The sequence below is a fragment of the Grampus griseus genome, assembly GCF_964374135.1.
Source record: "Grampus griseus genome assembly, chromosome: 1".
Classification (NCBI taxonomy): domain Eukaryota; kingdom Metazoa; phylum Chordata; class Mammalia; order Artiodactyla; family Delphinidae; genus Grampus; species Grampus griseus.
In genome coordinates this window covers 81,710,507-81,734,446 of record NC_139017.1, presented here as the reverse complement: position 1 = coordinate 81,734,446, position 23,940 = coordinate 81,710,507, and the positions used below count along the sequence as shown (strand labels likewise).

At 48.9% G+C, this 23,940-nt stretch overlaps 1 protein-coding gene across 2 annotated transcripts in view; it reads left to right on the top strand.

Moving 5' to 3' along the window:
* Positions 1-20,958, top strand: part of VANGL1 (VANGL planar cell polarity protein 1) — a 47,424-nt gene extending 26,466 nt beyond the window's left edge. Inside the window, exons 5-9 of one of the 2 annotated variants that reach the window (XM_082673616.1) lie at positions 13,254-13,387; positions 14,478-14,516; positions 14,836-14,968; positions 16,159-16,393; positions 20,363-20,958. In XM_082673616.1, the coding sequence (XP_082529742.1) occupies positions 13,254-13,387; positions 14,478-14,516; positions 14,836-14,968; positions 16,159-16,393; positions 20,363-20,623 (802 nt within the window). In that variant the 3' untranslated portion in view covers positions 20,624-20,958. The remainder of the gene's footprint in view (positions 1-13,253; positions 13,388-14,477; positions 14,517-14,835; positions 14,969-16,158; positions 16,394-20,362) is intronic. The other variant, XM_082673615.1, reaches the window with a different exon arrangement.
* Positions 20,959-23,940: the final 2,982 nt, after the last annotated feature.

Sequence of the window (23,940 nt, the reverse complement as noted above, 5' to 3'; positions counted from 1 at the left end):
AACCTGTGTCCCCTGCATTGGCAGGCGGATTCTTAACCACTGTGCCACCAGGGAAGTCCCCTGGTCAAACATTTTTAACTTTCTGTTTGTCACATGTCCTGAAGAATAGTGGTCCCCAACCTTTTTGGCACCAGGGACCGGTTTCATGGAAGACAATTTTTCCACGGATGTGAGCAGTCGTGGGGGGGGGGGTGGTCAGGAGGTAATGCGAACAATGGGGAGCGATGGGGAGCAGCAGATGGAGCTTTGCTCGTTCGTCCGCTGCTCACCTCCTGCTGTGTGGCCCGGTTCCTAACAGGCCAAGGACCGCTACTGGTCCGTGGCCTGGGGGTTGGGGGCCCCTGCCAAAGAAGACCTCTTTTAACTATGGCTGTTAAAACCACCCCAAAACTTAGTAGTTAGGGCAACATTATTATCATTTCTCATGGTTCTGTGGGCTGGGCTCAGCTGGGAGGTTCTTTGGCTGGTCTGGCCAGTGGTCCCTGTGCAGTCATGTGGTGAATCCGCTGGGATTTCGCTGCTTTCTTGTCCAAGGTATTCTGTGGTTCTCTCCTTCCCCAGAGGGCCTTCCCTCTGGGGGAGTAGTGTCTTCATTAGTGTAGCTAGACAACTTCTCAGGACTCCTAAGAACACACAAGCAGAGCTCTCGAAGCTCTCTTTTAAGGCTTAGGCCTGCAACTCGCCCAGTACTGCTTGCACTGCATCCTCTTCTTAGAGCAAGTCAGAGCCCCAGCCCAGATTTAAGGGGCAAAGACTGCACCGGGGGGGGGATATTGGAAGCATTGGTTCATTGGGGTTCACTGTGTGGCAGGCTCCCACAACAACCTCAGGCCCTCATTCTCAGAGCCTGCATATTCTTATAGTTCTAAAAAATTTAATTATTGACTTTGAGATCTCCAAGAGTCCAGAAGTAACATATTTCAAGTCAAGGAAAGAGCTGCTCTTAAGGAGGTACATGAACATCAATGAAGGGTGATAGCTGGTAGTCATCAGCAAGGACACAAACCACAAAAGCAGATTTAACTCTCGTCTCAGTCCTCTGGGAAACTTGTCTATTCACAGTGACCCATCCTGTAAGATACTCATATTGCTGAAGCTCCACTGTACCTAATTCAGCCAGCAGGTTTTTTAACTCAATGCTTCATTCATTGAGACTAAAAGTATCTTACAAATTGGCATTGACTGTGGACCATTTAATCAAAGTTCTGATTACTGATCACAGAACCACCCATGCTTTAGAAGAAATGATTCTTGGATTGCTTTTCAAACAGTGGAAATTTATGATCATGTATGATTGTAGCATTGTGTTGAAAAGGAACTAATACAGACTGAATGTGTTCCTTGAAAAATTCATAGCTAGAAATGAGGAAACAAGGAACATGTTATTGGATGATGGAGAAAAGGTGACCTTTGTAATAAAATGGCAAAGAACTTGGTGGGATTATGTTTTGCAGGAAGGACATGAATTTGGGGGGAACCAGAGGTGGAATGTTACCCCAAATTCATTGGTTGAAGCTCTAAACCCCAGTGTGGCGATGTTTGGATATAGGACCTCTAAAGAAGTAATTAAGGTTAAGGGAGTTCATAGATCTTCTAAAATTAGTGGCCTTGGAAGGAGAGACACCAGAGAGCTTGCCTGCACGCTCTCTCCCCTGGTGCACACGCACTGGGGAAATACCATGTGAGGGCACAGTGAGAAGGCAGCCGTCTGCAAGCCAGGGAGAGAGTCCTCAGCAGAAACTGAGTTGGCCAGACCTTGAGCTTGGACTTCTAGGCTCCAGAACTGTAGGAAAAGTCGCTTCTGTTGTTAAAACCACTCAGTCTCTGGTATTTTGTTATGGCAGCCCGAGCTAAGACAGGAACGTTAGGCACCCTGGTGACCTTTGACCCTGAAGCCCCAGGAAACCACGGATCAATGAACGGAGCTTAACCCCATGAAACAGAGCTCCTATTGTCCTGTCTCCAGCTCTGGCCTGCACCTTCCCAGCTTGAGTGGGGGCCTTGTTTCTCTCAATGGCACTTTGGTTTCCTAGTTAGAAGTGAGAAAAGGAGAGTCTCCTGGGGAGGTTAAGGTTACGCCAGTAACGCCAGGATATATCCAGCTCCACTGGAAATCTTGCGTCTGTGATTCTGGGTCAAATGATATCAAAGCTGGTGATTACCCCACTGATCAGGCTTGGCTGTCACGCTGGGCTGTGGGCCCCTCCCTCCCACGTTCAAGACCGGCACCAACTGTCGCGGGAGGGCCTGGCTCCATCGCCTGCGAAGTGAGGGCGTGTTTTAAAATGACCGCCAAAGGTCTCGGTTCATGTTTTTTATGATCGTGGTTTCCCATGCAGTCTCAGCTTTGGAAATGTGCCTTCTTGCGTAGCTGCTTTTCAGTAAAGATATTAGCAGTCCCCACCCCCACTCCCTAAGGAAACAAAGGATGAAAATGAGTAAGAGCTAAAGAGGAGCGTGTGCAGAGTTTTGCTCAGGCTCTGCTCTCCTGTGGGAGAATTTCGAAGGCGGGCTCAGAGCTGCCGTTTGTGGTTTGGCCCCGTGGTCCCTGTTAAAAGTGGCTTTAATGAGAGTGGAAGGTGCCGGACACTGCGGGCCTGTGTTTGCTCAGCTGCCTACTGGCAGCAGCCACAGCTGGGAAGGCTGCCCTCGCACGGCGTCTGCCCACAGACCCTCTCTCCGAGGCGGAGAGTACGGGACGGAGCCCTGGACGTGAACCTGGTTTCCATGGTGCCGTCCCCACAGCCCCGCCCCTGGCGGCGGGCGGGTGGTGGATGCGCACTGGAGTGGTGTGTGGTCTGTTTTCCCAAGGACTCGCCCCTCAGCCTGCCTGGCTTTCTGCACGCTCCCGCACGGATTGATGGGTGTGATTTGGTTCAGTGTGTGTGGTACACTAACACTCAAGAGGGCAAGTGAACAGGGTCCCCTTTCCCTGTCCTGCCCCGTATTGGCCTCACTTGGTCTCTGTGAGCAGAGATCCGTTGGCTAGACTGGTTGCCCTTGGCCTCCAGACCTTTCCATTTGGGTGCCTGCGGTTCCTCCCAGGGCCAGAGGTACCCGCGTCAAGAGGATGTGAGGCTGGATAAGAGCAGGCCAGCCGAGCATCTTGGGTGGGTCTGGGGCTGCTCTTGGTCCCGATCTAAATCTGCTTTTCAAGGCACCCAGAGCATGGTTGTCTTTGATGTTCATCTGGTGTGATTTAGTTCAGTGATTTAAAGCTTGGAAGGCCGATTTCCCATTGCAGGCATGGCAGGTGCAGCCCAGGTTGGATCCTGTGGGAGGGGCCCGTGCCCTGGCCTGGAAGTGGGCTGCGAGCTCTCTGGGCAGATGTGGCCGTAGCCAAACCTGCCACTTGAGGGGAAGCACATCTCGTAGGTCCCCCCAGTGCAAGGGGTCTGCCACATCTTTCTGTTATGGGACAGCCAGCTATGACTGGATCATCCCCTAGGTGGGGGCTTTCTCATCAGTGTCGTCAGAGCGCTCAGAACCACCCAGTGGTCTCTCCGTGTTGCAGCCTAGAGGAATGACACACCTCTCGTTGTTCAGTTGCTGCGACCAGGGGGACCAGGGCGTTGCATGTAGCTGTTGGCCACTTCTGTGCTCACAGACTCCTGGTGCTGGCAACGTGGTCTCCTCCCAGTGTGACTTTGCTTGTTTTATTAGAGAGGGTGTTTCCCAGGTTACACTTTCTTAGCAGGAACTTAAAGCGGGACAGCAAAGGGCCTGGAGAAGTTCCCTGTGTGCCCCGCCAGACAGCACATTTCACCTCCTTCCCCCATAGGACTATGCGGCTTCTGGTCTCAGTTTGCTATCTTTCAATGGGGATCCCCTGCAGCGCTTGTCTGCAGCTGGTGTTCAAAGCCTCGTCCAGGGAGACCTGCCAGTTTTCGAATCTCGATTCAGAGAACTTGTTCGCTGAAGCTGAGGAGCCGGCACGCCTGGGTCCCTGGAGAATCCATGTGGCCTGGAGAAAGGCCTCCCCAGCAGGACAGGGACGCTGGCCACTGTCGCCTCTCAGGATGGGCGTCGCATCTCAAGATCTCAGGCAGCCACGTGTGCCCCCCCGCCCCCCGGTCTGTCAGGAGAAGGTCCCAGAACATCCTGCCTTCCTCGCAGATCTTCCTGCATCCTAACCAGACCTGTCAGTAAACAGGAGCCGATTCCAGTTTTTGCCACTCCCTGTCCTCAGGTTCCCAGGTGATCACTGCCTGTTATCTGTGCAGGACTTGTGTAAGCTACTGCCCCCAATGCAGCTGTGAGACAAACATTTTGATTGAAGGACAGGAGGGCCAGGAGGTATGAACACTCGTGTGTCCGGTTCTCAGCAGAGGAGGTGGCAGCAACGTTCAGGGGCTAATTATATGTGCGTCTCTGGGACTCACACGCATGTTACTGCAAATGCTCCTGACTCTCGGTCACAAAGTCAGTTTATCTCCAAGTCCAGGGAGCAGTGAAGCCCACACATTCAGGAAGATGTAACCCTTGTTGACTCTCCTGGGGAGAAGTAGCAGTCAGGTGAAACCTAGGGCATCAAGCTCTCTCCCAGGGTGGGAATTTTCCCAAGAAACTGAGTCAACTTTCATTTTGGATCCTGCATTTACAAGTTGTCTCAAAGACCTGGGTTCCAGCCTAAAATTCACCTACTGGGTAGGCATGCCTTAAAGAGCAAGAGATGCGGTGGCCGTGGTACCCCGGCTCCTTTACGGCCGTTGTCCTCTGGGTCTTCTCAGCTGGCTCACCCTCTCTGCTACCCCCCATGCCCCCACCGACCTTTCCCTCCCTCGTCCTCTCTCCTCACCCTCTCCCCTTTGCCATTCATGCAGTGCCTCGGCCACCTAACCTTAGCTCAGCCTTGCCCTCTACCTGCCTCCATCCTGCTTTCCCTAAATACAAGTGTATTCTCTTCCTGCAGCTGCTGGCAAAGGACCACAAACTGAGTGACTTGAACCAATTTTCTGAGTTTTGAAGGTTAGAAGTCCGAAATCTAAGGCTTCCCTGGTGGCGCAGTGGTTGAGAGTCCACCTGCCAATGCAGGGGACACGGGTTCGTGCCCCGGTCCAGGAAGATCCCTCATGCGGTGGAGCAGCTGGGCCCGTGAGCCATGGCCGCTGAGCCTGCGCGTCCGGAGCCTGTGCTCCGCAACGGGAGAGGCCGCAACAGCGAGAGGCCCGCGTACCGCAAAGAAGTCTGAAATCTAGGTGTTGGTAGGGCCGTGTTCCCTTGCTCCTCCTTGCTTCTGGCCACTGCCTGCAATCCTTGGGGCTCCTTGGCTTGTAGCCGCATCCCTCCAATCTCAGCTCCGTCATCACACGGCCTTCTCTGTGTGTCCTATTTTCTTCTTATATAGACACCAGTATGACCTTCTCTTACTAACTAATTGTAATTACATCTGCAAAGACCAATAAGGTCACATTCTGAGTTTCTGGGTAGATGCAGATTTTGGGGAGATGCTCTTCAACCCACCCCATCAGGGTTCTCAGAGCTGTCCTAGGACTCAGCACTGTGACCCCCATTGCTCTTGTTGTAACCATTTAGGTGGATTGTTGAACACCAGCCTGTGTCTGCCTACGTTGCTTCCTCTGCCTGGAATTGGCTTTATAGGCTGTCGTCCACATGGTGTGACCATCATTCATCTTTTGAGACTCAGCTTTGCCTCCACTTTGGATCTTCACCTGAAGCTCCCCACCCCCACTCACATGCCCTGTCTTGGCCCCCAGGTCACTCAGCTGTACTTCCCTGTTTGGGTGGTTGTCACCGACGGGAGTCTGAGCCCCTTGAGGTGTCGTTCACATCCATCCCAGCACTTGGGACTTAGCAGGACTTAGCAGGTGCTCCTAATTCCTACTTGCCTTTGGATGGAGTGGTCAAGGCTGGTCATTAGAATCTTTCTGAATGTTGGCATCCTTAGTTGACTGGCAGGATAATGAACACTAACCCTGAAGGGGGGCCTTTGCAGATTTCATTCTGTGACCAGCACACGGTCTCTCCAGAGCTTTCCTGTCAGCACATACCCGGGCCGTCAGAATAAAGGCAGCTAGCTAGTGTTTATGTGGGGCTTGGGTATGTAGGAAATGCTCGCTCATTTTTCACACAGTGGGAAAGCTGTTTTTCTTGACAGAGCTCAAGGGCTCAATTAACATTTGAAAAGAAGTGGCTAAAACCTGAAGGAGGCTTCCCCACCTGGCCCTATCTCACCTTTTCTCCCTGCTCTGGGAGAACTTAAAGCTGCGGAGTGTGAGGCCTCTGACTGGGTGAGCTCCTACAGCCTTAATATTTCTGATTTTAATAGCATGTGCTAGTTTAATTGCAGAAGCCACAATCGGATCCGAGGAAAGTGAATGAATAGGAAATAAACAACTCTGTATGGGGGGGCGGGGTGGTGTGCACATACTTTTTTAGGCCTCGGGGCTCTTATCTGCAAAATAGGAAGGTTAAAAGGGAGGAGGTTTATGTCCACAGTTGTTTTCTCCAAGTATATGATGGGCTTTCACAAGAAAGAGGGGCTTGGTGCAGAAGGAAGCTGTGGGTGGACCAATGGGTAGAACTTAAAATAAGGTCATTTCAGTACAAAGTGAGAGCATATTTTCTTTTCAAGCAGAGGCTGAATGATTTCTGGGGTGTTTTAAAGAGTTGGTGCTTGGATTGCGAGTTGGGACTAGATGGACTCTGATTGCTTCTTGAGTCTATGCTTGGGAGAACACTAAAACTCTCTTCATTTCAAGAATTTTCTGATTTAATATAAGTGAAGGGACTTCCCTGGTGGCACAGTGGTTAAGAATCCGCCTGCCGATGCAGGGGACTCGGGTTCGAGCCCTGGTCCGGGAAGATCCCACATGCCGCGGGGCAGCCAAGCCCGTGCGCCACAACTACTGAGCCTGCGCTGTAGAGCCCGCAAGCCACAACTACTGAGCCTGTGTGCCACAACTACTGAAGCCCGCACGCCTAGAGCCCATGCTCTGCAACAAGAGAAGCCACCCAAGTGAGAAGCCTGCACATCGCAACGAAGAGTAGCCCCTGCTTGCCGCAACCAGAGAAGAGCCCGTGCGCAGCAACGAAGACCCAACGCAGCCAAAAATAAAATAAATTAATTTTTTTTAAAAAAAATATATATATACATAAGTGGAGATTGGGTCATGCTTCTATGTCCAGGAACTCTGTGAATATCTTAGCCAACAACCAACCCCATCCCTTGCTACAAAATGCTCAGACGCGTTAGTAATGTGATACTATTTTATATTTGTATAATCCTGTAAGTTTATAAATGTTTTCACTGGCAGTATTTCATTTGCTCTTCTCGACAACCAGATGCAGTAGTTGGTATTCCCTCTCTATCATCAGCCAAGACACAGGGCCCAGAAAGGGGAAGTAACTTATATGGTTTACAGAGTAGCAGGAATCCAGGCCTTCTGACTCCAAGGCAGTGCTTTTTCTACTTTTTGTACCACAGATGCCTCTCGGTAGCTACAGGTTTGATTTTTCAGGAGGCTGAGAGTTCGCAGCAAATACTGCATAAAAACAGAGAGTAGCATGACTTTATGGTCTAAGTCCCTAAGGAAAGCAATGATCCTGGCTCATTTCCTGTAGTAGTTCCCTCGTGGTAGCCCTTGGTGGGGAGGGCAGTACAGGTACACATAGGGGACAGATTGGCCTCCCCAACAGACACAGATGCGTAAGCTCACGGTGCTACCATTCATAAGCCATTTGCTTTGGGTCAGACACTTTAAAATATATTACCTCATTTAATCTTTAACAAAAACCTAAACCAGGCAGGCAGCTTCTCCTTGGGAAATAGGAAGTAGAGGGTGGACTCCTGAGTCTCCAGTATTTTTCCTGGCCTCAGTGCCAACTGTTGAAGTCTCAGAAAGTCATTGAATTTGGAATTGTCCCTATTAACATTTAAGCTCATGAGACAACTACCACGGGTGACTCAGACCTCAGCCCAAACCTGTATATTTGGGTCTTGCAGTCTGTCACTAGATTTTCTGACCAGCTACCTGCACCGGGCTGGCCCAAGTCACTTCATTAACCTTTTAGTAATACATTTATACAGCTGACTCTTTTGAAGCCCACTTACCGTGTTATAGCAGGGTTTTCTGTGTTGTTATATTCTCATCTTACAGATGAAGAATCTGAGCTTTGGAGAAATGAGTTAACTCGTTCAAGGTCAGAGAATAAATGGAAGAGTCAAGGGTCATGCTCTCTGAGCCCTGAGCCTGCACCATTTACAGTGTGCATCCTAAACCCACAGCCAGAGAGAGTGGAGAGGCTGTGGGGGTACAGATACGTAGGGCATTAGCTTGGTTTTGTTTTTCAGAATTTATTTTTCAAAGACATGTCTTTCAGAGTTTTATGAACTAAAATTTGAACTGTGTTCAGAGGTGCTTCTCTCCAAATGTGTTTTAGAAATGTAGCACGAGGGTGAGCCCTCTCCTCCATTGCCATGGCAGTTTTGTATGACAGTTGTCACTGACCCTGGAAGATGTTTTGTAGCTGATTAGACATAGCATTTCACATTGCACCCTCTTTGTCCTGAAAAGAAAATAGACCAGTAAGGCAACATGGTCAAGGGTGCGTTTCAGATTCAGCCGTGGCTGTTGAATTCCCTCAGATATTTGTGCTGATCCATTGCTGCCCTGTCTCATCCACGAGCTCAAGTTTGGACCAAGTAGAGTTGAGGGGGTTACTTTCCCACTGGGAACAGCATCAACTTCTTCTGGTCCTGATCGTGGCTAGTCCATCATCCATGTGGTCCTTTTCTAGGCGTATCTGGGATTCCTATACTTGTGTTTTTATGTGCAGGTCTCAAGTGAATTTCTGTTATGAGCTATGCGTATGCATGCGCTGTTTTCCACAAATATATGTGGTCTGTGAAAAGGGGCATTTCCCTGGGAGGGTGTAATTATTGAGCTCAGAGTTCCATATCTTGGGAAAGTGCTCCTCGCATGGGTTTTTGGTGTGGCCATGTCCACAATCGGTCTGGACATCAGGCTCCGCCTGCCTGTATACGCGGTTTCTGCATGAGGATCGTTTAGTCAGGTTACTGTCTTTTGTCTATGACTGTGGTAGTCATAAGAGAGGCAGCAAATGTCTCACCAGCTCAGTTTTTCTTGCCTCCCTCCTTCCCCAGAGGCAGTCTGGTCCGGAGACTGGGGCTAGTTGAAGGGTTTGCTTTTGTTCATCTCTGAGGCCCCTCTGCCTCTGAAACTCCATGGTTTTAGGAAATACATGCGCAGAACTGATCCTATACCTGTGGCAATTACTGGGGTTTCCTAAATGGGCAGGTTGAGCCAACGAGTACCGTGCACCGTGGGAAGCCACCGCAGGTGTCCCCGTGCGTGGGGGACTTTCCCGGGGCTTGTTGGAGAGCGAGCCTCGCCCGTGTGACTCCCCTGACAGGTCAGTGGGGACCGGAGGGTTGGAAAAGGCTTCCTGAAAGAAATCAGCCCTGCTTTGGCCCTGTGAGATGCCGTATTTGGAAGATGCCAAGGAGCAGAGGCAGGGGGCTTCTGAACCCCAACACTGGCTGAGGACTGGGGTGCTCCTGCATCCTGGCATTGTGGAGCCGTAACTTAGGCTGATGCTAGGGTGCCCTGCAGGGTGGGGTCCCCTCAGTAGATGCCAAATGATATAGTAGTTGTAGATTTCTTTTATCCTGAAGTTATCTAACAAACTCAGCCAGTCCAGACCATGAATCAGGAGCCAGAATGGAAATGAGAAAGCCCTTAGACTTGGGATTGAAATCGACATCGGACTGCCGTACTGGAGCGGATATCACTTAGCCCGAGCAGAGCGCCTCACTCCGGTGCCGCAAAGCCCATTTTCTCTATTTATACCAAGGTTGAAGATGTACAAGAACAGAGGATCATTGCCTGAGGCAGCGAGGTTGACAGCAGCTAGGGATGACTTCGGTAGGCAGTAGTGAGAGAGAACATGGGGAAGAGTGAGAGACAACGGCTGTGAGTACTCAAGGTGACTGCAGCATGGGCGCCAGGAGGCAGCCCGGCCGCCTAAGGGCTCTGACACCCCCCTCTGATGCATACACAGCACAGCCCGGTACCTAATTGGGGTTGGTGATCACCCTGACTCACCCGCAAGACTTACGTCATATATTACAGTCTGCTCTCTTCCAAAAGGTGAAGAGGCCTTCCCCGGTGGCACAGTGGTTGAGAGTCCGCCTGCCGATGCAGGGGACACGGGTTCGTGCCCCGGTCCGGGAGGATCCCATATGCCGCGGAGCGGCTGGGCCCGTGAGCCATGGCCGCTGAGCCTGCGCGTCCGGAGCCTGTGCTCCGCAACGGGAGAGGCCACGACAGTGAGAGGCCCGAATACAGCAAAAAAATTAAAAAAAGTTGAAGAAAGGCAGATTGGATTTTAATCCAAATCTCAACTTTTTTTTTTTTTAATTTTTTTTAGCTCCTGTGTTAGCTTGTCAGCGTGTGGAGGCGGGCAGGTCCACAGCTGATTCTGGGGCTTTCTGGTGCCTCTCTGTTCAGATGGGGCTGAAGGAAGAAAACATCACCCGAGCCCTGCCCCTTGTTTGGTTTTCTGAGCAAAGGCTCCCGAGCCTGGGGAGGCTCCTGTCCAGTCCTTGAGCCCTCCCCAGGCCACCCAGGGCTCTGGCATCATGCTGACTGTGGACTTGCCCAGTTTGGAGAGCAAGGCTCCTGCCAGAGCTGGGTGTGGACAGACACCCCTTCTCTGGGCAGCATGGTGGCTTTGGGGGTAGAGAGGTTGGGAAACAGGGCCGCCAGGCTCCGGTCCAGCCGTTCCCTCTCTGCCTTGCAGTCCCCGGCCGAGGTAGTGTGGTGCCCTGGGCCCCTCCTTGCGGGCTGGCTGAACAGAAAAGCCAAACCCCACAACCACAAGAGGGTTTGCTTTGAAGATGGGCCTGAGCATAACCTCTGAGTTGCCTTTTTAAGTTTTAAATCTTGATCAGGGAAATACTTCTCTGCTGGAATCCAGGCCCCTTGAGATGTGTCCATGTCAGCACAGGAGCCTGGGATGAAGTAGCCTGCGTGCGGCAAGTCTGTGCACATGAACAGACCTCCTTCTGTGTAGAGAGGCTCCTCATCTCCAAGAAGCCCAGAGACTTTGGAAAAGCAGTGCCTGGGCAGGCGGGTGGAGGTGCGTAGGAGGGAGCGTTCGTGTGTGATCAGCGAGCAGGCAGAGGCCGCCGTCAGCCTCAGGATGGAGCAGGAGGTGGAGAAGCAGCACGTGCCCCGCCCGTGGGAGAATGTCACGGACACAGGGACAGAGCCGAGGCTGGCCATGCTGAGCCGGGGTCCGCCGGGCAGGGTGTCTGTGGAAGCCAAGAGGACTTCTGCACAAAGATCTATGACACACAGATCTCAACTCAAGGGCCACTTCACTTCCTCAGGAAGCTGCTCTTATGCCTACCCAAGTCCTAGATGCTTAGAAGCCCCCCTCTGCGCTTCCTCAGCCCCTGCGTATTCCAGTTCGTGGTCACAGAGCTTCTGTTCCACATAACGCCGGCAAGGAGAAGCTCCTCCCACCCTATCTTTGCATTCCCAGAGCTTGGCTGACATAGGTTCTTAAATATGAGGGTGGTGAGTGGGCGACTGGAAGACTAAATGACTAGGGCTTTTGAATGTGAATTTGCTCTTAGGAATCTTACACTTCTGTTATTGGAAGTTGGTCTTCCCAGATTTCCCCAGCCCCGCATGAGTGTGCATATCTAGGTTGATTCTAAGCCCCAACTGAATGCGGATCACGGATCGAGGCACTGCGGGGATATGAGTAAGAAAGCATTGCCATGACTCTGCTCTCAAGGAGATGAGCTGATTGACTTCTAGATTGTTTTTCGACTCCATGTTAAACTCTGGGGGCACAGCTGCAAGGGGAGCTGAGGACTGGGTTGGCAGAGTGTCAAGCTGATGGGTTAGCGGCTGTCTTGTCTTCGTGTGAAGAACCCCGAGCCACTCGGTGAGCTGTAGAAGGCAGTGTGGTCATCCAGGAATCGAAGGCAGCCCTATCCTGGTGCCCAGGCTATTGTAAATAATCCTTATAAGCTCACCTACTTAGCAGGGAAACAGGAAGAAAAATATAAAGGGCAAGATCCAAATAACCATGTGGAGTTTAGCCGACTGGTGGTTGGTGAACATCTAAGAGACCTGGAGAGGTCGGTGCATACGTACACTGTCCTACAGTGGCCACATATCTGGGAGGAGGAACAGATTGGAGTTCCAGCTCTGCTGTTTGGTAGATGTGTCCTGTTTGCAGGTCATAGATTTTTGAACCTTGGTTTTCTTCCCTTGAACGATTGTGAGGGTCAGATGAGATGAGGTATGTAAAATCCCTGGCTGTGTTATGACAGGTCACTCTTTGAAGTGGTGAGTGTCCCGTATCTGTGCCCAAGAGCATGTTCTTTTGCGACCAATACTGAGTATGGGTGCCCCCTTCACCCACCCTGCTACCTCTTCTCTGCTCCTCTGCTGCTCTCAGAGGGGCCAAGCTGGTGACAGGTTAAAGATCGTAGGACACTGGCAAGTGGAGTCCTCTTCACACACCCCTGCGGAGGACTGGAAACAGCAACCCACGGAGCAGGAGGCCTTGTAGACCGAGAAAGAGTGAGGTCTCAGCTGAGGCCTCAGGGGGCTCAGGGAAAAGGATCTTGTTTCCTCTGAAAGAGGGAGCTCTCGCTGGCCTGGGATGGATGGGATGAAGAGTAGGAATCAGGATTAACTAGTGTTTGCAGCCAGTATTTTTCCAGTGCACTTTGCCCCTTGTGGGTGTTGTTTTGACCTACAGAAAACTGAAAACCCTACATTCCTTCCATCAGGGGCAATGAGGTGTAGGTAGAAACGCTGCTCTAGGACCTGACAAACCTGAATCTACACTTCGTTGTTTCACTCAGTAGCTCTGCAGCCATCTGTTAGTCCTTGACCTTTTTGGGGTCCTCAATTTGCTCTTCCGTAAACTGAGAAAACGAGGAACGTTCTGTGTAGCCTAAGCAAATCTAAATTAGAAGGTATAACATTCCTTTCTCGCGTATTGGCTAGATGGGATGTGGCTAATGATGTAGCCTGGGAGAAGGCACAGAAGCCACTGAACGATGGGACCTGAGTTTCATCTTTAAATTCTTGTTCTGGAGACAAAAGATGTGGTGAAACCCAGGAGCCTTCTATGTGCGGTTATCCTTGGTGACCCGTTATTTTACCTGACTCCAAAAGAGGATTTTTTTCACATAGAACCTGCTTGGAAAAAACTGCATTAATTTTGCCTTCTTTTCTCAGTATCCAGCGAGCAGCATTGGTGGTTCTGGAAAATTACTATAAAGATTTCACCATCTATAACCCCAACCTCCTAACAGCCTCCAAATTCCGAGCAGCCAAGCACATGGCCGGGCTGAAAGTCTACAACGTAGATGGTACGTGCCTTGAAGTGGTGTCTCTGGTGGGTGCAGGGAGCAGTTGGCCAACCCAGTACTTAGATTAAACTGTATGTTCCATTTGGTTCTGCCCCTCTCAGGGTCTGCCTTTATGGTACATTCTCATTTCAGAACAATTTTTCCTTTTTTCTTTTTCTTTTGTCTTTTCTTCCTTTCTTTCCTTTCCTTTTTTTTTTTTTTTCCTGACAAAGATATTTTTAGAGAAATGTTGATTGATCGTCTGCATATGTGGGAGACTCATTCATTTGAGGATTTTATGAAAACTACATGAAACAAGAGTGATGTGGGTTTCCTGCCTCCTGTTGTGAACATCTTACATTGAAAGCTCATAGGAAAAGGCTGCTTTTCAAAATTTGGATAAATTACCGAAGATTCAGCTACCCCAATCCATTAAGTCTATAATTCAGGCCTCTGGTGAGATTCTTACAGGCATTTGTCAGTCCTGGCTGAGAACCAGAGTTGAGTGGGTGGCTGGAGGCCGGAGGCCAGGCTGGGGACATCAGAGCTGTGTTTCGGGCTATCAGATGGTTAAGTGCAAGAAACAGGACACGGTGTCATTTCTTGCCAGGTACCTTGGGTCAGGGCAAGAGCTTTGCAAAGCCTAGAAGAGGATCATATTGTTAACAAGTCAAGTGATTTATAGGCGGTGTCAGTTTTAGTGACAGTATCCTCCCCCTTTTTTTGTTTTTGGCTCTATGAGATGTGCAGTCGCTTGTGAATCCTAAAGGGTTGGTAAATTTCACAAACCTAGTGCAGAATCCCACTAGCAAGCCAGGCCATTAAGTAGATGCTACGTAAGAAAGCGTACAGTCTGCCTCGTCCTTCTAAAAAGTTAAGGCAGTCCATGGTCAGGGGAACGAGACCAGGAGTTCTAGATGTGTATTAATAAACATGACATTTTGCAAGACCCCAAGCATGGGTATTTTCTGTAAAAGTTGTGGCTACCGTGACCCTCCAGCACGTGTGTGGTTAATGTCTCCGTGGCCATTGACTCTCTTTTTCCTCTGTCCCGTTCCCCCCATCCCTCTCATTCTCTCCCATTGTCTTGTCGCTGAAATGAATGTTCCAGCTGCCCTTATGGCCAAAATGGAACTTTATGTAACAGATGGTAAGTAACATCTTCAGCACGGTCTGTGCTATTTTTGGCCAGCATTTTAATTGTCAAGCATTCTTCATCTCCTTCGGAGTTCTTTTTCCATTTCCACTCATCAAGTTGGGGTTTTGGGAGATTTCCCTCTTCTTGTGAGCATTTTGAACGCAGAGCAGGGGTCCTGTTCACCCTTCTGGGAAGTTACTTTTGGGATTTGTGTATGTGCTTCACAGGGGATGGGCAGACGGTACTGACAGACTGTGGACTAGTTTTCTGTTCTGTTTCGCTGCCCCAAGGCATTAAAACTGTCCTTCCTCCATCGTCCTTTCCCCCAAAGGCCCCAGTAATAACGCCACTGGTCAGTCCCGGGCAATGATCGCCGCAGCTGCTCGGCGCAGGGACTCGAGCCACAACGAGTTGTATTATGAGGAGGCGGAACATGAACGGCGGGTGAAGAAGCGGAGAGCAAGGTACACTGCCCACCCCCCAACACTAGCATGCCTGTAACACACTTTTCTTTTGAATGGCATACTAACACTCTTTTTCAAAAATTTATTTTATCGAAGTGTAGTCGATTTACAATGTGTTCATTTCTACTATACAGCAAAATGACTCAGTTATACATATACATACATTCTTTTTCGTATTCTTTTCCATTATGGTTTATTACAGGATATTGAATACAGTTCCCTGTGCTATACAGTAGGATCTTGTTGTTTATCCATCTTATGTATATAACAGCTTGCATCTGCTAATCCCAAACTCCCACTCCTTCCCTCCCCCAACCCCCTCCCCCTTGGCAACTCACAGTCTGTTCTCTGTAAGACTTTTTTTTAACCAGAATGAAATTTCAGTTTATAAACATGACCTGCTTGGGCCTTTGGAGGGAATCTTACTCCAGTGTTTCTCAAACTTTAGCATTCAAAAGCATCACCAGGAGGACTCGTTAAAACACAGATCTCAGCTTCTGGGCCCTACCGGCAACGGATACTTAACTTTTCAGAAGGTCTAGAGTGGGGCCCACCCAAGAATTTGCATTTCTTTAAAATTCCCAACTGATGATGAAGCTGCTGGCCGGCAGCCCGCACTTTGAGTGGCCCGCCCTATATCCCCAGGCTCTTGCTGATTTTCAAGATCGGATCACATTAGCCGAAGTGGACAGAGATGGTTTTCATCATGTGTGCTGCGCCCCTTCCTTCTTTTCTCCCAGGGGCTGCTGGTACGGGCGGCTGGATCCGGGGATACAGCTCTGGCTCTCTGTAAGGCTGCTTCCGCACCACCAGCCACCTCTCAGTGCAAGCAGAGCCTTTTGTAGCCAGAGTCTGAGGGGCCTTAAAACTCTTTTCATCTAACCCTTCATTGTAAAGATGAAAGGGACTGAACTGAGTCTCCCAAGTAAATTAGTGGCAGAATTGAGAACAGAAGTCATCTCCGACCCCCAGCCTCCTTCCTCCTCACCCTGGAGCCCCCATTCCACGTATTATTTTTGCCTTTGCCTTCCTTTCCCCTTCCCTCCTCTCCCAACCATCTGGAGTGTGAGCTAAGGACTGGAGCCTTGGGTGAGCTGGTGGCAGACTGGGAGGAGTCATCCCACATTCAGTGTGACTCTGTTCTCAAGCCCTGCACCACGGTCCTGACTGCTGCGTTTCATCGCCTGCAGGCTGGTGGTTGCAGTGGAGGAGGCCTTCGTCCACATCCAGCGTCTCCAGGCTGAGGAGCAGCAGAAAGCCCCAGGGGAGGTGATGGACCCCAGGGAGGCCGCCCAGGCCATCTTCCCCTCCATGGCCCGGGCTCTGCAGAAGTACCTGCGCACCACCCGGCAGCAGCACTACCACAGCATGGAGAGCATCCTGCAGCACCTGGCCTTCTGCATCACCAACAGCATGACCCCAAAGGTGCGACTTGTCACCGAGCTTGGAAAGTCCCATTTTAGGGTATTACCGGGAATGATAAAATCAAAGGCTTCTCTAAAGCACCAACTAATAAGAATTAATGATTCTCACTTATTTTATGTTGTTTTGATACCGTCGTTTTTAAAATGTGCCTTTGAAGGCCTCTAGATTCAAGCAGAGGAAAGACTTTCACTTAGAGACAGTCCAGGTAGTAGTTCAGGTTACTCTGCGGATTCTGGGGCCAAGTTGACTTACTCTAACCTGGCACCTCCACCGACTAGTGGGAAACCTTGGGCCAAGAGCCTAATGGCTCTGTGCCTCAGTTTGCTAGTCTGTAAATTGGGGATAATACTAATATCTACCTCATTGGGTTGTCATGAGAACTAAGAGAGTCCATTCTTATGAAGTGCTTAAAACAGCGTCTGTCATAATATAAGGACCAAATAAATAGCCATTATTATCAACCATAGAAAACGTGCCATCACTTTGGTATTTTGGCTCTTAGGGGGTTAGTTTTACTGAATGCTCTCTGGGATTATGACATGAGCACACTTTTGGGGCTGTTACAAGAAACAACCATGCATCTAATAGAGGGGCTGTGGCCAAGGAGGCAAAGTAGAGGAAGGGTTCAGCAAAGGACCTCTCTTCAAACAGAAGTGGGTTCAGATCCTGGCTCCACCACCTAATTGGTTTGTGACTTGGCCTAAGTTACTCTTCACTTGTTTCCTCTTTTATAAAATGGGGATAATAGTAGTATCTACCTGATAGGATTGTTGTATGAGAATTATATTAAATATGGCAGCATGACATGTAAATCATGAGGTAGAAAGTAAATGAGCTTGCATATAGTACACAGATAACACACGGTAGTGATATTATTAGTATAAGGACCTGTGTTCATACATTGCCTTGTAATATACAACTGCTGGTTGCATTGTCACTAACCAGTAACGATCCTTAGAAAAGCAATATGGAAATATTCATTAAGAAGCCATAATGTTTCCCATATTCTTTGACTCACTAATCCCTCTCCTAGAAAAAGTACTCAGCACAGTCAGCTATACTCATGAATATATATGCACGTGATTTTTGCAAAATAATCTGTATTAACTCCAAACTGGAGTTAAAAATAGAACAGTGGCTTACATAGTACAGTATTTCACCTGTTAAAACATGGAAGAATCTTTGTTAGAATATTAAGTTACAAAAAACAGAATGCAAAAAGCTTTGAACACTGTGGTTACAAGTGAGTACAATATGTCTGCATGTGCAAAGTGATAGCTCGTACCACATAGAATGGAAGTGGTGGTTTTCCTTTTTCAAGGTTTTTTTTTTAAGTTTCCTGGTTGCTTTCTTTTTCATTTAAAAAAAGTATACTTTTCTGAATTAAAACTAATAATCTTTGTATAAAAATCCGAACATTAAAGTATAATGTACAAAGCGAAGTTTTCATTCCCCTAACCCAGACAGTTCTTACTGATATAAAGAGTAGGGGTATATTCTTTCAGGTGTTTGTGGGTGTGTGTTTTTAAAGCAGAAATGGATAAAAAAAAGAAAAACAGAAATGGGATCTCATACCATATAAGTAAAGTTTGGACACTTGCTTTTTTCACTTAAAGCTGTCTCTTGGCTATATTTCCATGTCAGTACTTCGCAATCTCCGTTATACAGATCTGACTCATTCCCTGTAATAGCTGCGTCTTATTCCACTGAATACCATGGTTTGTTTAATGGATTGCCTACTGAGGCACATTTAGATTAAGATCTTTCATTAGTCTAAACCAGGGGTTGGTGGTTTTTGTTAATCGAGTTTTATTGGGACACAGCTACACCCTTTTGTTTACAGATTGTCTACGGCTGCTTTCTCTCTACTACAGCAGAGTTGAGTAGTTGTGACAGTGTGTGCCTTTGCAACACCAAAACTATTTACATTTAAAGAAAAGTTTGCCAATCCCTGGTCTAAACAGTGTTGCAGTGAATATCTCTTTTTTACATATGTGTTTGTACGTTTATGCAAGTATTTCTGAAGGATAAATTTCTAGTAGAGGAACAGCTGGATCAAAGGTACAGATCCTGCCAAATTGTCCTTCTAAGGGGTGTTACTGTTTCACACTTTTGCCTTTAGGATATGAGACCGTTTATTTCCCCCTTACCCTTGCCAGCATTGGGTGTTATCATTCTTTTTGATCATTGCCCATCTAAGAGGAGGGAAATAGATTTTTATTATTTGAAGTCATATTGAACTATTAACGTGATAGAACATCTTTTCATATCTTAATTTTCTATTCTTTTATAAATTGTCTTATTAATTTCATTTATCTAACTATTGAGCTGTTTCTTTTCCTTATGATTCATAAGAGTTGTATTTTTTTTTTTTTTTTTTGGCCATGCCTCGTGGCTTGCAGGGTCTTAATTCCCCAATCAGGGATTGAACCTGGGCCCCAGCAGTGAAAGCGCTGAGTCCTAACCATTGGGCCGCCAGGAATTGCCCACATAGGAGTTATTTTTATATGAGTGAGTGTTGTGGTAGAGGCACAACTCTCCCTTCTGCCTTAGAATATATGCTTATAGATGAGAAATAATGTACCTGGCAGCAGCAGTGAGGTGTGGTTGGAGGATACCACTTAGAAACCATCTGTGACCTGTGTTTAGGACCAGAATGTTTTATCCTAATATTTTCTATCTGGATCCCTGGTTCATTCTTTCTTCTTCTTTCTCAAAGCTAAATCGATGTATTTATTGATGTAACACACACGCTGTTGAGCCCCCCGGCATATGCCAGGCACATGGAAAATCCGAATTTAAAAAATAGTTCCTGGGCTCCCCTGGTGGCGCAGTGATTGAGAGTCCGCCTGCCGATGCAGGGGACACACGGGTTCGTGCCCCGGTCCGGGAAGATCCCACATGCCGCGGAGCGGCTGGGCCCGTGAGCCATGGCCGCTGAGCCTGCGCATCCAGAGCCTGTGCTCCGCAACGGGAGAGGCCACAACAGTGAGAGGCCTGCATACCGCAAAAAAAAAAAAAAAAAAAAAAAGTAGTTCCTGCCTTCCAGGAGAGTATAGTGTAGTATAGGCCTCAGACAAGCAAGTTGGCAGTAATTGTTCAGAAAGTAAAATGTCACACGGGAGTCATGCCATGATTAGAGGCCCTTAAAGGAGGACATGTTCGCCTGTCTGAGAGGTTCAGGGAGTGGTGTGAGAAGATTTAAAGGGCCAGGAGGAGTTTGCTGAAGGACGACATCCAGCAGGAGGAACAGCACATGTCGAGGGGAATGTCGAGGAACCCACGGAGCTCAGCCCTGCTAGAGCCGAGAGAGAGGGAGGTGGACGTGGGGCCCGGCTATCCCCCGGACTTGCCACGCGCACACCCCATCCCCCATAAAACAGCCTTGCACCGTGAGACGGTTAGAGTCAACCACTTCGTCCTCACAGCAGCCCTGTGCGTTAGCGCTGTCATCTCCTCCACCCGCAGAGAGGTTAAACGGCTCATCCAGAGGCACACAGCAGCAAGGGCAGAGCATGCGTTTTTGTGTGTGCAGGTATATCCCTGTATTTCTTCTGCTCACGTTCCCAGAGTGCTTTTCCGTGCTTGGCACTTGCCCCGAGGAATGGGAGGAGGCCGACCTATGAACAGGTACAAGCCGTAGCCTGGGCCATGGGACCCAGGCCCTTAGAGGCGGCTGGTGCCTCAGCCACGGCTTCTGGGCAGACGTGGGTACCAGCCACCCTGCCTTCCTCGCCTCTCTGCTTACCACCGTTGGCACCCTCTGGTTGGAGAGTGAGAAAGTAGGGGAGCCTTCCCTCCCCAGCAGGGACTCCGTGGGGCAGTCCTGATGGAATTGGGTGTGATCTGCGGGCCCATCCTGGTTTGTTGGGAGGACATGTTTTCCCAGGAGTGAGAGCAGGCAGCCCCCAGCAGCACCGCCTGGAGCGGGTGCTCCCTCCCTAATAGCATCTCCGCTTGTCCTTGCAGGCCTTCCTCGAGCGGTACCTCAGCACGGGTCCCACGCTGCAGTACGACCGGGAGCGCTGGCTCGCCATGCAGTGGCGGCTCGTCAGTGATGAGGCCGTGACCAGCGGGCTGCGGGATGGACTCGTTTTTGTCCTCAAATGCTTGGACTTCAGCCTCGTAGTCAATGTGAAGAAAATTCCGTTCATCATGCTCTCGGAAGAGTTCATAGACCCCAAGTCTCACAAATTTGTCCTTCGCTTACAGTCTGAGACGTCAGTTTAAAAGTTCTATATTTGTGGCTTTATTAAAAAAAAAAGAATATATAGAGAGATATATATGTATACCAGAGGGGCATCTTTGTTTTTATTATTCTTCATTGCTGACTGAACTGGCAGATGAGAGACCAGGGTCCTTTGACCATCTGCACTTTATTTGGAAGGAAGCAGAAGATGTCCGTCCTGGAAAAAAGTGACTGATGACATCTGACTTGGGGATGGGACGTCTCTCGAGAAGCCGTTCCCTGGCGTTTCTGTGACAGCTGCAAACCAAAGCGGAGCTGGAGGTTCTTGGGAACCTCGCCTTACGACTCGTCCCTGCCTTTCGTCCAGCACCCAGCCCTGCCCTGGCTTCTGGCCATCCCACTCGTGGGCCTCTGGGGACACGTCTTTGTCCTGTTTCAGGGAACCAGACAGGACATGTCCACACGTGTTTGTATATGTAAACATCCGGCACCATGGGAGCCACGGGCCATTCACGAAACGCCTGCCTTCGTCTTTGTTCTCTGTTGCCTTAGGTTCTGCAGAGAAAGATCACAATGACAAACGTGCACTGTCAGTTTACAGCTCTTAATGATTTTATTTTTTTCCCCAAAGAGAGAATCTACCTGCCCCGGTTTTGACCTGCTTGCCTACCAGCTTGAGCAGGTAGCTCTTTCCTAACCCAGTGATGGCCTACCTGACCCCGCTCCATCCCACCCCCACCCTCCCAAAACACACCACACCCTACCTGGCTGGCAGCCCTGGCCAGGGAGCCCAGCCTTCAGAGCCGCCCAGGACCTGGCTCTTCACGTGTGCCCTCGGGCTCCATGCACAGCCCCCACGGATTGTTTGTTTACGTAGGGAAGGGTGAAGTACCCCCCAGGGAGGTCCCAGGGAGGGCATGCCAGCTAGGATGTCCCTTTCAGGCTGCGGCAGGAGCCCCTCCCCCCACTGCTCCACACCCACCAGGGGGAGACCCACGCTGTGACTCAGGGACTGGCAAGTTCAGCTCAGAGCCTCCATTTCCCTGGAGGTACGTCCTCACAAAGCTCTATAGCAAGCTGTCCTGCCAATGGACAACTGCGGCGTCCAGCCCCTGACTCTGACCACCGTCACTGTGCGCTCATCACCTCCGCCCCTTACCACCCGTGCAGGGGCTCCTTTAGGCCCTGGTGCTAAATCACTCGTAGTTGGCAGTAAAGTGAGGAGAGGGAATGGGCAAGCTGCAGCATCTGGGGAAAGGAAAGGAGGGAGCCGAGCTTGCGATCCAGAATGATGCCAGCCTGGTCTGTTTCTTAGATGGTTTCAGTGGGCTTGCCTGGGCCTGGGCCCAGGGGAGCAGCCGGGCTGGGCGAGCGGAGGCGCCAACGGGCAGAGCCCTGCAGCGGCCTTCAGTTCCTCCATCTGCCTTCCTGTATCCACAGCAAACCTTTGCAAAGTGTTCACTCTCGCTTTTCCCCAGTGTTTAGGGTAACCAGTCACCTTGCTATAGCCAAGGATGACACTGTCAAATGCTCTTTGTGTATGTGTTCGCATGTACCCTTTCTGGCTTATGCATTCCACACGTGGTGCAGTGTTTGTTATTACTGTCTTAAACCAAAATTGGCTTTTGATGTTTGTCACACACCTGTACCTGAAAAAGTAAACAGCGTCTTTGAATCCACAGCCTTCAGGTCAACAAGAAGATGTGTTGGAAAAGCGGGAAGGAGAAACCAGTCAGTATGGTGTGAAGCCAAGACATACTATTTAACTACATGGTTTCCGTTTATGAAAAACACATACCATGTAACCATGGTGCTTTTGTTCTTCTTAGTTTTTGCCTTTAGGTCCCTTCAAGCCGGACATTCCTTTTGATGTCTTTCTCAGGAATATATTTTGGGAGACTGGGCAAGGGATGGTGAATGTATAAGAGACTTTGGCTGCATAAAGGTTATACTGTCCCAGACTAAATGTATCAGAGGCTGCTGCGTCAGAAACCCAGCAACAGAAGTACCACACGTGTATATTCATATGGTTAATCATGACACTATCCATCAGCATTCTAAGAAACTGTGCTTACAACCCTGTCTTCAATTACCAGTCCAGAAGGGGTTAAGTTGGATTCATGGCTTTGGTGCCTGCTTTCCCAGCAGGGTGAAGAAAGGTTTAAATTAAGGAATTTCTTTTCTCTCTCTCCCAGTCTTTGCATAGGAGAATGTCAGACTTTGTGAAATTATTGTTTCTGTTTTAAATTGAATATTGATTTTTTTTACACTGACTTTGTATTGAGTCCTTTTCGAAAGAACAACGTAATAAAATGCAGGATCTTTGTATCAAGGCTTTGCACTTGCAAACTCTTAATAGCTTGAGTTACTGGTGCAGTGGGAACAATGTAAATGGCATTTTTTAAAAAATGTAAGTTTTCAGAAAAGCTGTATCAGACAATCGAACACAGTCCTTTTCAGTTCTTGCAGTCAATAAGCTCTTCTTTTGAAAAGGAGTAAACTGTGCCCTGGGCTAGTAGAATTAGAAGATAAGTTCACATTACAGGATACAAGATTTTGTTTGCCTGAAATGTTTATAGATTTTCTATAACTTTCAACCTGTTATTAAAATGTGAACGTTAAACAGTAAGGAGTAGAAAAACTTAATGAGGAGTATATGTCTGAGGTTGTTCTCTTCCCTGGTGATGTTTTAACCAGTAGATAGTTTCTGTTCTTAAGTGTGTACTTTTGAAGATAATGACCATTTTTAATCGTCCATGAACTAAACATTGAAGTCTGCATTCTTAGAGCTGGAAGGGATTTTAAGGTTTTGTGATCGATCCATCCTTTGCATTATCAGTTAAGTCAAAACATGTAACGGTTTTGCGAAAGTTTTTAAAGTAAGCCCTGGAGAAAATGCTTGACCATTTTTTGCCCAGCTGTCGTCATCTCCCTTCCTTCCTCTCTGTCCTCTGTCTACGCACAGGACAAATTCTGTACAGCCAATGGATAGAGGAAAGTGGCCGCAGTATATGTGTATGTGTGTGCTGTGCTGCGGCTCATTGCCAGAGCTCGGACCTCCTTTGCAGTGGGGAGATGGTGGCGGTCCGGGTGTGTGTTGGGTGGGCATGAGGTGCTCCGCTGTCTTCACCATAGTTGGTGGTAGTCGAGTACTCTCTTTCTTGTGTCTCCTGGTCACTTTGGTGTGCATGTATATAGATAAGGCTGTAGCCCTGTGGGAAGCCATGAGCCTGTTAGGCTGACAGAAACTGATGACCCTGCCCCTCCTTACTTTTTCCCGGGAGAGTGAGTGTAGCAGCCGCTCAATGAAATCAGCAAAATCAAGTCCTTGTTTACTCTCGTCTCTGTGAACCCTGCT